General features: G+C 47.1%; 1 protein-coding gene across 1 annotated transcript in view; it reads left to right on the top strand.

Annotated features, from left to right (window-relative positions):
• The first annotated feature begins 792 nt into the window (after positions 1 to 792).
• The window catches only part of LOC135460716 (uncharacterized), a 52,466-nt gene continuing 41,105 nt past the window's right edge, over positions 793 to 12,153 (top strand). The window contains exons 1-3 of the mRNA XM_064737633.1: positions 793 to 827; positions 2,905 to 3,019; positions 3,499 to 3,687. Of these exons, the coding sequence (XP_064593703.1) occupies positions 793 to 827; positions 2,905 to 3,019; positions 3,499 to 3,687 (339 nt within the window). The remainder of the gene's footprint in view (positions 828 to 2,904; positions 3,020 to 3,498; positions 3,688 to 12,153) is intronic.

Here is a 12,153-nt window from a genome sequence, read left to right as displayed (position 1 = left end):
AAAATATTTATCCTAATTGACACGTACATGGATTAAAGCATGGACTGAAAATCTGATATAGACATACACAGAGACGCGCACACACACACACACACACACACACACACAAACTCCTTATAATCACAGCTTTTTGCATCTTCTCCGCAGCTTTGGGATTTGGCTACATTTGGTTTCTCATCACAAAAACCACAGAAAATGGATTCACCCAGAAAGTGCCAAGACCTGCAGACATGCATGCTAAACTTGTACTGTGAGTTTATTCTATAAACAGCCTTGAGGATGAGGCCATATTCTGCAGCTGCAGCTGTTGTGGGGCACACAGAGCTCATTTCAGTGGCATGGCTTGATTTGCAGGGCAGACAGTCTTGAACATCTGCAATGTCCTATCAGAGTCCTAGTTTGGCTTCATTCACAGAAAGAGGAGAGTGCATCTAACACTGACCACTTGATAGGCAATATCTTTCACCTTGCCCTTGTACTCCTACAGAGAGGCTGTCTGCAAAATGCCAGAACACCCTCCAAATCCGCAGTGAGGACAGGAATAGCAGGCAGAGAATCTTTCTGGTTTCAAGGTCTCCCTTCCTAGGTGACTTGACACTTTCTACCTGATTCTCACTTGAGATCTACCCATGATAGAGCACTGCAGGAAAACACTTTAAAGAGTCATTAACCAGGACCTGCTTGGAAAGCAAGGGTAGAAGCTCTTTCTCTCCCTGATGGGCTGCAGGCTGGCAACTGCTGCTCTGAAGATGTGCAGCTGCTCCTCTCTGGAGAGGCCATGGAAGGGTTGTGATGGTCTATGGGTACCAGAGGAACGATGAGCTTAGGTTGGCATTTAAGCTCCATGGGAACCAGCAGAATGAAGAACTCACAGTGGAGATGAAATTTGCCTGTTCCTGGTTCCTCTGATGAAACCCCAAGATGTCCAGATGAAGCAAACACCTTTTCCCAAGAAGCCAGGAAAACCTGAGTCCTGAGAACCTGCACTTAGCCTGAAAGGCCTGGAGGCAGCTCTAAATCCTCAGGTGAGGCAGCACTGAGGTCCTGGTATGAGAGTGCTGTGTAGCAGTGAGGGAAGGAAAAGGGAAGCAAAGGGAAGGCTGGGTCACTACTGGTCTTTGGGTGTGTTTCCCTTGGCAGCAACTGTACTTCTGTCAGGGAAAACAAAAGCTCCCAGAACTGTTAAAACTGAAAAACTGAAAGAGGACAAAGCCTCTCTAATTAGTCAAAGTTAGAAAGTGGTATGTTTATTATGCTGGTGGCCGGCACAGGGGAGGGTCATTCCCTAAATGCGTGACAACTGCTGGCCAGGCTTGGCTCGGCACAGCACAGAACAGCACGTTGCAGCAGGACAGGGAAGGGCAAGGCAGGCAGGGAAGGGCAGAGCAGGGCACTGGCATCAGTGACAGGCTCTGTCCCCGTTCTGCATCCCCTGTCTGTGTAACCATAGGGGACAGAGAGGAAGGACATTGCTCTGGCTTGGCTGGGGAAAGGATGAAAACAGGGAGTTAGAAAACATTCATTTGGACTCCTTTTCAGCAGACTAGCTGGTTTTATCTCACCATCTCTACCTGTCTCTGGCAGAGTTGGCACATTTCTCATGATTTGGAGTCAGCTACAGCAGCAGGAAGGGGCAGCAATTTTAAGCAATTTTGTCAGCATGGATATCAAAGCTAAAGTGCTGCCCCATGGATGGATGTTGCTTTCTTCAAGGGATTTCTGGCCTAGAGTTGTAGCGAAATCACGCTGGTGTCTCCCCTAACAGGGTTGCCTTTTTCTTTCCTCAGCAATCACCTCTTCTTTTTCTTCCCCCAATCTGGGGAGAGCTCCAATGAAATGCCTCCTGCAGCCAGCTCTTGTCACTGTAGACTGACAAAGGAGATCTTGCAATGGAGAGAGACTCCCTAGAGCTGCTGTGGAGAGCTGAAGGGGGAACCTTGGTCCCTTAGTCTTGAAGTCTTGTTGGGAGCTGCTTGTGCTCTGGGGGACGGAGAGCAATGATGTTTATCCAAGCCTTGCAGGTTCATTCCTGAGCTTCATGACACACCACAGAGACTTTGGAGTTATTGTATTGGCAAAAAAATTTCAGTGTGGGCAGTTTTGAAATGCATCAATTATTTTTTTTTCACTTTTCTGAAGAAATATTGTCATCATCTATTCCTTCCAGAGAATCTTTTCCTACTTTTTGGAGAATTCCTTTTGCTGCCCTCCCAGATCAGGCCAATTCCCAGAGCTCCTTCCCAAAGTGAGGGGTAGCCCATGGCCTCCACTCTCCTGCTGGAACAGAAGGAAGCACAGAGTTTGCTGTTGTGGGAGAGGAGCTTCTCTTTCCTGCCTGCTTTCCCTTTGGGACTGGTTGGTGTGTGCTCATTTGATAAAGGCAGGTTTAAACTCTGAAGCAGTTGTGTTTCAAACTGCTCCCTTCTCAAGCTCTTCTGTGGCTATCCTTGGACAAAAGGCCTTTAGGTGGGAGCTCTCTGTGTCAGGTTAAGGAAGGAGGTTGATATTTCAGGGTTGTGACTGCTGAAAGCAGCTGGTTTCTGGAGGTTTCCATAACTGGGAGTGGCTCCTTTTCTCACCTGCCTGCAGAAAAGGAAGTTGCAAAGTGGGAATTTCATTTGTGGAGATGGCCACCAGGGGTGTTTGCCAAGAGATGGGCTGGCAAAGAGGCAGGTCTCATGCTAAATTGGCTGTGTGTTTGTTTTGATGGTGGGGAGGGTCAGCGATGCAGACACAGACACCAGCTGAAGGAACAGTGTAATTTACTGTAAGGCAAAAGTACAAAAAAGAGTCAGGAAAGGATAAGCTAAGCAATGCACCTCAGCATTATTACAAAAGGGTGCCTTGGGTGATTCAGGAAGATGCACCACCAGGTACCCCAATGCTTTCCCCCCCTTCATCCAGAGCTGCACATCAGCTGGGGGAAGCTGTCCCAGCCAAGCCCTGCAGAGCCACGGTCGGGAACCGGGAAATCCTGCGGTGCCTCCGCCTTGCCGGTCACGAGGCTCCCGAGTGCGCTGTGAGAGCAGCCTGGCTCTGATAGTGCTGGACGACCAATGTGCCAGAGCTCCTGCTGGGGGCACAGCTGGTTTCATTCTCCTCTTGGTTTTCTCCCCGAGCCTGCCCAGGGCTCTAGGAGGAACCAAGGCCAGGTGTGTCCGTTTTCCTCATGCAGAAAGGTGAAGACGTGTTTCACCAGTGAATGGATGCAACAATCCTTTTCATAGTAACACTTGGTTAAGGAGCAGATACATAGAACATTGGGTTGGAAAGGTCATCTAGAGGGCAACTTTGGCTCAGGTCCTGTTGCTGAGACTTCAATCAGGGTCTGTTGTTCAGGCCTTAGTCCTTTGGTCTTTTGTGGTGCAAATCACACCTGTGCTGAGCTGCAAACAAACATGTTTGTCTTTAGCACATCTGAGACAGGGAACAGGATTAGCCCTGCAAGGCCAGGCTGGGGCCAAGAGCAGAAGGCCAGCACCCTGCTGTTGCCCACAGGCAGCCCTGCAGAGCAAGCAGCCACTCCTGCCCAGGGCTGAGGTGCCCGAAGCTGCCTCCCCGCTGTGCAGCTCTGCAGAGCCCGTGGAGCGCAGGGTCCTGGGCAGCCAGGCCAGCCCGGCTGCCTCGGAGCACAAGGAGTCGCCCAGAGAGAAGCTGCTGCCCTTTGCTTTGGAACTGTTCCTCAGAGTCTTGTCATTAATCCACAGTGTCTGAGGTGTTTTGATCGCCCAAATTTAACACAGCTTTTTGAGAACATTGACTGATGTAGCTGGTGGTGGTGGTGCTGCTGCTTTTGTCTGCAGGTGAGGGCAGGTGATTTGAACCAAGGACGGAGTCCATTGTTAACACCCCAGCTTTGCCAAGTCAAGAAAACCATTCACAATTGGGCAGCCAGTGCTGAGCAATTTTCCTAGTTTTTGGAAAGCTCCCACCTTAAGAAATCCAAGAGATTTTCCTCCATGAGGATACCAGCAGTACCATGATGCCAATGTTTTCCACCCCGTTGTCTGTGTCTTTGGTTCTTTTGAGACTTCCTCAGTGCCCAGCAAAAATGAAATGACCTGTGATAATGTGATGTGAGAGTGCTGTGTTGTTCGTTACCATGTGAGTGTTCTTGACAAGCTGGACACCCCACTCGTGGCTCTGTCGAGTTAAATTCATCCCAATTCTGTGCAAACAGCAGCCCTGAGATGCTGAGAAGAGCAAGCACAGTGGGTGGGTGTGCATGCACATGCCCGGGGGCTGACTGCTGTGTGGGCAGAAGGTTTTGCACTGTTGTAAATCTTCACTCTCCCAAGCTGGAGGAAGAAACCAAATCTATATGAAATGAAAATATATAAATCTATATTAAATGAAAAGATATCAAAATGAATGAAATAATACCTATTAATTTATCATAGATGTAATTTAACATCTATATACTATTGCCGGCTGGGGGTCTCTGTACAAATCACGAACGGGACGGGACTGCTGAGGAACTGCCTCGAGCTGTTTGTTTTCCAGCACCAGTCTCATTACATGGTTATGACTGTGGGAAGATGCCAGCAGCTCACATCTCTGGCAGCAGGCAAAGAACTTAATGGTACAACTTACTTGAAAAGTTTTTGATCAATCACACAAAGCAGAAGTATATTGATAGTAGTTCTATCCAACGACTATAAGCACACGTACCTTTGGTTAAAACAATGCTTGCCTATTTTGAATACAATACCTGCTTGTAAGCCTTAAAACACAATGCACAGAGTGTCGCAGACATTTCTTCATAGAAATCCTTTCTTTGGGATTTGTCCCTCTTCTGGGAAGCAGAGCCCCAGAAAAAGAATGTAAACAAATTGTTATCGGCTGCTGTGAAAATGTGGCAGGGATTCCTGTGATTGGCCCTCCTTCCATGTGTACCATTAAGGGCCAATCACAGGAGCAGCTCAGGGGACATTCCCTGAACACAGAACTTTGTTATTCATTCCTTCTACTCTATTCTTAGCTTAGCAGCTCTATGCAAGCTCTCTCTTCATTCTTTTTAGTATAGTTATAATGTACTATATATTATATGTCAATAAATCAAGCCTTCTGATCAAGAAACAAGATTCTTGTCCTTCTCTCACCACAGTGACCGTCTAAGGTCGCTGTAATATCTGGCGACTCCTCGTGTCAGAGCAAAAATTAACTTGATAAGACCAGAGGAGCAAAATTGCTGCATTGGGAAAAATCCTGTATGTGTAGCAAGTGATGGTTGCTTTGAAGTGACCACAGAAGTGGATTCAGCCAGGAGTTGCGGAATTGAAGATCCTGATTTGGACAGAGTTCACAGCCAAGGCTGACCACAAGTGAACCTTCTTCTGGAAAACCTTCAGGAAACATGGTAGACCTGAGCAGCATACCTGCGGAGCTGGCCAGAGCAAGCTGGACTCTTTCAGAAGATACTGTTTGGTTTTCTATCCCTGAGGGTTCAGCTGTGAGAAAAGTATGGCTGTTTATATAGGGGACACACCCCTCGGAGGACGTGGTTCGTTTTTCTTCTTCAGAGAAGAAACTTATTGCCCTCTGACAAGAATGGTGTAGAGAAGACGGACTTTTTTTGGAAAAAACAGATCTCTATAAGTTCTTTCGATGGGCAACGCTTTTTGGGTTCTTTACTGATGTCCTATATGCTTTCGACGTTTTCGTGTGGGAGTGCTTGGATTCCATAGTTTACTCCGTCTACAGCCGCGAACGTCGTTTGCATCCTATGTATTCAGTATTTCTACTGCTCTTCCCAGTTCTGAAACGGAGAGCAGCTGTTTTTCAATGGGTTTCTAACTGCTATGGGCAGGCTCCGTTTCCACCATCCCCGGTGGGAGAAGACCCGGTGGGGGATGAGTGGGGGCTCCCCAGCCCACCCTGCTTCGTGGCGGGGGGGGCTGAAACTTCGCTGCGTGAAGAAGTTTTTTTTACTCTTTCTTCTGAGCCTGCGCAGATGCAATCTTCTCCTTCCCCTCCTTCTCTCTCTCCGGGGGGATGGGAGTGGACAGTGCTGCCACAGCCGGCCTCTCCGACTCCGCCCCGCCCAGAGATGGGGGCGGCACCAGTCTCTGAGGCCGCCCCACCCCTGCCAACTCCGCCACTCCAGGCGATCCCGTCTCCGCCTCTCCAGGCGGTCCCGCCCATGGCTTCACAGGCCTCCGTGCTCCTGCCAGCGCCTGGGTTGGAGAATGCAGGAGCAGCACTTCCTGTGCCTGCTGAGTTGCTAGGCGACGACGAGGCGTCTCCAGTTTCCAGCTTGGCAGAGGAGATCTCTCCGGCCCCTTCGGCCCCCCCCGCTGCTTCCACTGGCCGCCCCAGCAGTTCTGCTGCTTTCAGAGACACTGTCCTCCGTGTCGGCGTCAGAGACTGCCCTGGAACCGGCGGCTTGTTCGAGCTCGGACCATCCCGGTCCGATGGCCTCTCTAGCAGCGGCCCCGGCGGCTGGTCTCTCCTTCCGTGGAGCGGGGAGTGCTCACCAGCTGACTGTTGGGGCGATGTATTTGCCTGCTTTTAAGATCAGCATTCTCGGCGGGTTCGGGGGTGTTTTTTCGGGGATGGTCCCCTGGAGGCTGTCATCTCTGCCGCCTCTCTTGCGCCCTAGTGGCATTCCCGAGAGCTCTGCCTCTGGTCCCCAGCCCGGAGGGGGTGGGGATGAAAACATGGGGCGGATGAGAGACAAACCTGCTGCGTTTGCAGTGCAGAGGGAGAGGGCACAGATGGAGGAGACCGTAGCTGGTTTGCTGTGGGGAACAAACATCTCCAGACCCCAGATGAGATTGCTGGGCAAGGCTTCTATTTCCCTGTTGCTGGCATGCCTCAGTGATTTTGGGAAAAGGAAGCGTGTCCCCACTCGTGCTGCCATTGTACTGGCAGCAGGGTGCAGGCCTGTGGGAATGCAGAGCCTGCCTCAGGGGTTTGGCCTGAGCCGTTCGGCTCAGGAGGTTTTTGGGCCAGGGCCAGCATTTGGCCTCTTGGTGTTTCTGGGGGTTGAGGTTTCTCCTACTGGTCCTGGTCCCCCTTTGTGGGCCAGTTTTGGGGTTCCTGGTCCATCGTGGGCCAGGGCCCTGAGGGCCTTTCCTGCTCTGGCACTGCTCTGCTCTGTTGCTGCTCTTTTCTTTTTCGATCACAAAAAAAAAACAAAACAAAACAACAAACCAAAAAAAATTTTAAAATTAAATAAAAAAGATTGAAAACAGTGAGCAGCAGCTCTGAAGCACTGAAGCATTGAAGGGCCAGAACAGGACATTCTGAAAGTTGTTCAAGTTGTTTGAAATGGTGGTAAGACTGTCAATGGGTTGTGATAACTGTTGATGGGACTTTTGCAGCAAGTCTGTTTTCAGGACCAAAAAGGACTCTCAGATATCCAAGAGAAACAACTCCAGCTCATGGTCTGTTCCTGAAACTCAGCTGCTTGGACTTGAATTTTCTTTGCATTGTTTTTTTGCATTTTCTTAGATTGTAGGATTGCTTTCGTGATTTATTAGTATTGTATATTTTACAGTTGAAGAAATCTCCTGTTCATTTCACATCAGCATTTTTCTTTTTATTTATACAATTTCGAAAGGTGAGATGTCGCAGACATTTCTTCATAGAAATCCTTTCTTTGGGATTTGTCCCTCTTCTGGGAAGCAGAGCCCCAGAAAAAGAATGTAAACAAATTGTTATCGGCTGCTGTGAAAATGTGGCAGGGGTTCCTGTGATTGGCCCTCTTTCCATGTGTACCATTAAGGGCCAATCACAGGAGCAGCTCAGGGGACATTCCCTGAACACAGAACTTTGTTATTCATTCCTTCTATTCTATTCTTAGCTTAGCAGCTCTATGCAAGCTCTCTCTTCATTCTTTTTAGTATAGTTATAATGTACTATATATTATATATCAATAAATCAAGCCTTCTGATCAAGAAACAAGATTCTCATCCTTCTCTCACCACAGTGACTGTCTAAGGTCGCTGTAATACACAGAGCTCCATTATTAAACTGAGAAGTTCCTAATATCTTAGATAGATATACTTTTTTGAAGGTTGACCAGTTATTCTAGCCAAGCATTAATACACAGACCACTGTTCTCTTTGTCCTTACTTTTCTACTTCTTATAAAACTTTTCTACTGACAAATCCTATGGCTGCTGCTTAGCTCTAATTGCAGTTCTGCTGTCTCTGAGGTCTGCCTTTTGCAGCTTTCCCAAAACCCTTTGAATTGAAGGATTCCCACATTTCCCCATCTCGGTACAAGTGAAAAGAAACCTTTGATCCGTGCTGTTTATTAACTACCTTGCATTTCATAGCTTTACTATAGTATACCTGCTTATTACTTGCTTAAAGCATCTTTTTTCCTTGCATTAAACCTTGCTATATTCCAACACAGCAATTTTAATGCTGTGAAAGTCCAGTCAGTTCAAAGGGCTAAGTCATATCTGATAGCAATTACAAGTCATTGTTCCAAAAAAGTCTCGTCTGTTTCAAGGTGTTAATTCAAAACCTTCCTCCATTTCTATACCTTCATTCACCAACTGTGTGAGATTTCAAGAACTCTCTGTGAATCCATTTCCTATCTCTCTTTCTTGTCTGATAAAAATTTCTTTGATAGTTTTGCCCATCATTTGTCACATACACCGACGTAAGCAAGGTATTACTACTAGTATCACTGCCAAAACACCCAATCCATAGAGACCTATTCTACAAAGATGTATTCTACAAAGTTGGGTATTGGGCATTCCTTGGCTGGCACTGGCGCACCAACAAATATGTCACAAGGGATTTGTCTGGGCTCGAATTGGTCAAACATGTGGTGTCTGAGCCTGCTGACTTGGCTAATGCAAGGCAAACATTCATTTTTGGTTGATCTACAGGCATACATGCACTACAAAAGCAAGCAAGAAAAACCAACAAGTGCCAGTATATCATTTGAGCAAACTCCATGGTCCTGTTCAGCTGCTTTTTGGCAAAAGCTTCCCCATCTATTTCAGTTCTCAAGAAAATCTTGTAGCACTTGTTCAGGGACTGGCCAAATATAGGGCACTACACAGTCCCTCTAACCTTCAAGTTTTACAAATTTGGATATCTTAGAATTCTTTTGAACACAATGGACACCACGCTTTTGCTGAAAGAGCTCTATGATACAAACCCTTTTCACAGCCTAAAAATCAACAATCAAACTCAAGATTTGTAGCTTCCACAGCTTGAACAGGGAACATCTGGCATGAACCGTAGTTTCTCCGTGCGGCTCATGTCTGGGTGCTCATTTCCCTGCTGGTGGAGCTGTCGGTGCGCTCTTGTGTATGAGACGGTTTCACATCCTTCAAGGGGACCACTTAGGTCTGGCACCTGTGCAAATAAATACAACCATACCGTTTGCCCCAAGTGATTAGTGCAAATGGTCCTTCAATTTGTCCTAACTCAAGGTTTCTGATCAAAATGGAAGGATTTTCTTTCAATTTTGCTTGTGGGCTGTTTGAAACATGCCTCAAAACTGGAGGATTAGGTCCTGAAAATGAGCTATTCAAAACATAAAGACATCTAAAGCTTAGCTCAACCTCATCTGGGTTGTTGCCTGGGCCACTCCCCCTTTTGTTGATCTAGAATGGGTTTTAGAGTGTGGTGTGTCCTTTCAACAATTGCCTGACCTGTGGGGGAATAGGGAATTCCAAAAGTGTGGCAAACACCCTATTTCATCAAGAATGTGGCCAATTTTTGAGCTCTGCATGTGGGGCCATTTGTCGGTTTTTGCCTCGTGGGGGATCAGTTTGGCGAGCTCTGGACCCCAGTGACACTGACAGGGACAAAAGCAAAAGACGAGAGGCGCTCTTTCTTCTCGGGACCAAAGTCCCACAGCTTTAATGGAGAACAACTCCAGGAGAGAAAGGGAGCATCCAGGAGAGAAAAGAGGATGTCCAGGAGAGGAAAGAGAGCGTCCACCTCGTGGCAGGAGATTTTAAATCCTGGTGGAGGGGAGCAGTAGAAAGGAACTACCACAGTGCAACATGTTAAATCAGACTGTAGTTTTCTGCATAAATCGCTGCACTTGATGCAAATGAAATCCTAAAATCTCCCCAAACACAACTGTACAGTCCCAAATGATAACAGTGAGGGAGAAAAACTACTCAACCCCCCTGTATGTCCCAAATGATAACAGTGAGGGAGAAAACTACTCAACCCCCCCGTACAGTCCCAAATGATCACAATGAGGGAGTAAAAACCACTCAACCCCCCTGTATACCCAGGCACCAGGTGTCACAGGGAGTACCAACCCCTGCAATTACAAAGTCCACACACACAAGCTCACCGGGAAAGGAGTATCTCTTTATGAGGGGACAGAGTGCTCGCTTTTCTCAACACAACACACACCATAAATCACAACAGCATCCACCCACATCATCTTCCTCAAACATTCACACACTGAAAACACAACCACAATTACAACACACAGGAAAAATTGCAGCAATAAAACAGGATTTGCTCAATTCACCCCCAGAATTGCTAGCAGGTCCTTATTGACACAGCAAATCCTTTCTGCCGGCAGCCAGACCCAAACCCAAACTGTACAGGCGTACGTTGTGCGCAGGACATCTCTGTGTGACTTAGGAACGGCCCTTCCCCTGCGTTCGCCTTACGGGTTACTTTATACAGAGTTAAACATTCCCTTTCTCCACAGTCCCAGCAGTCTTGTCTGTCCTCCACGAGGAACAGCCGAGAGCGGAGGTGCCTCCAGGAAAGGAATGTCCTGGCAGTGCCCAGAGACGTCCACAGCGCGGTTGTGCTCGCTGGAGCAGAGAAGCGTTCCTGGCGCGGTCACCAAATGAGGTGTGGAATAGAACTCACCACAGCTGAAGTTAGAAGGTGGTGTGTTTATTACAGCGCCAGGCACAGGAGGAGTTGTCTCCTAAAGACATGTGTGAAGAATCACTGGCTCTCTACTCATCTAAAATATCTTACACATTCATATAATTCCCAAAAAACCTAACACATATTCATTAGGTAACACTGCCTACCCTCCTTTGTATTAAAATGTATTATAATGGAGTCCAAAGTTCCTTCACATTTCTGCAGTCTTTCACTTCAAATGGGTTGGTGGGTTTTACAGTGGGGAATGGTGTCCTTCTGATGAAGGCCAAGACGTCTTCCTCAGTTTGACCTCTTTACTTATGACCTGTTGGCAGGCTTTTGCACTTCTTGGCTATAGCTGAAGTTTCGGGGCCCAGGTGCAGGCTCTGGTCCTCTTCTTTGTCACAAAGAAATCCGCATCCCATCCTTCTTCTTTAAACATAGTAAAGACAGGCAAGGGATATATTACCATAGCCTTAACTACCTTAGTGCAAATAATTAACAATCCCTTATTATTTCTACTCATCTTGCTATACTCTTTCCCCCTAACTAAATCTTGCTAAAATTTTAACTCTTCCAGTTCTTTTAAATCCTTGATTCATTAGCCTCATCTCACACACCAGCCATGTGTGAGCCAATGCTGTAACTGAGAAATTCCACTCCTGAGCAGGAGATACAAGGCCTGGTTCTGAGCTGGAAGGGTGAGAAGGATGAGATGCGCAGCGTTTTCATCCAGGGGATGTCCTGAAAGTGCACTGCCTACCTGCCCCTGCTGCAGAGAACCACGCTCCACCTCCTTCTACTGCTCAGCATTTTTTTAGGAATCCAGGGGTTGGTAGGTATTATTTGCTACTGCAACTAATAGAATGAATTTGCTTTGCAAGCCCCATTTTGTCCTGGGTTATATTGTGCATGGGTCTCCTCCTGAGCCTGTGACAAAAACCAGAATGGACCTACAGGACACTCCTATCTCATGTCAGTAAATTCAGAGAAGTGATTTAAGTATCAATAATTCAATAAGTATCAGTCAGTAAATCAAACAATTTGGGGGAATATTTAGCCTGTGAGTCTCAGCAAAGTATTGAATATGTCTTAGATCCATGGATACAAACTAGTAAGTGAGATTGGTGTGAACGTATTAGGGAAGTGATTCCCCACACACCCTGTGCTGAAATCAAGTGTTGTCTCTCTTCCAACCCTGAGCTGGCAGCAGGGATTGGGCCCTGCTTGGTAACGTTCATTTGGAAGACTTGTGTTGAGCAGGTAACAACAGTCCAAATGAAATCTTTTCTAGCTGTTTCCCTCTGGTTTACCTGTTTGAGGGTTAAAATTC

Source organism: Zonotrichia leucophrys, unplaced genomic scaffold (genome assembly GCF_028769735.1).
Source record: "Zonotrichia leucophrys gambelii isolate GWCS_2022_RI unplaced genomic scaffold, RI_Zleu_2.0 Scaffold_94_176072, whole genome shotgun sequence".
Lineage (NCBI taxonomy): Eukaryota > Metazoa > Chordata > Aves > Passeriformes > Passerellidae > Zonotrichia > Zonotrichia leucophrys.
This window is presented reverse-complemented; position numbering and strand designations above follow the sequence as displayed.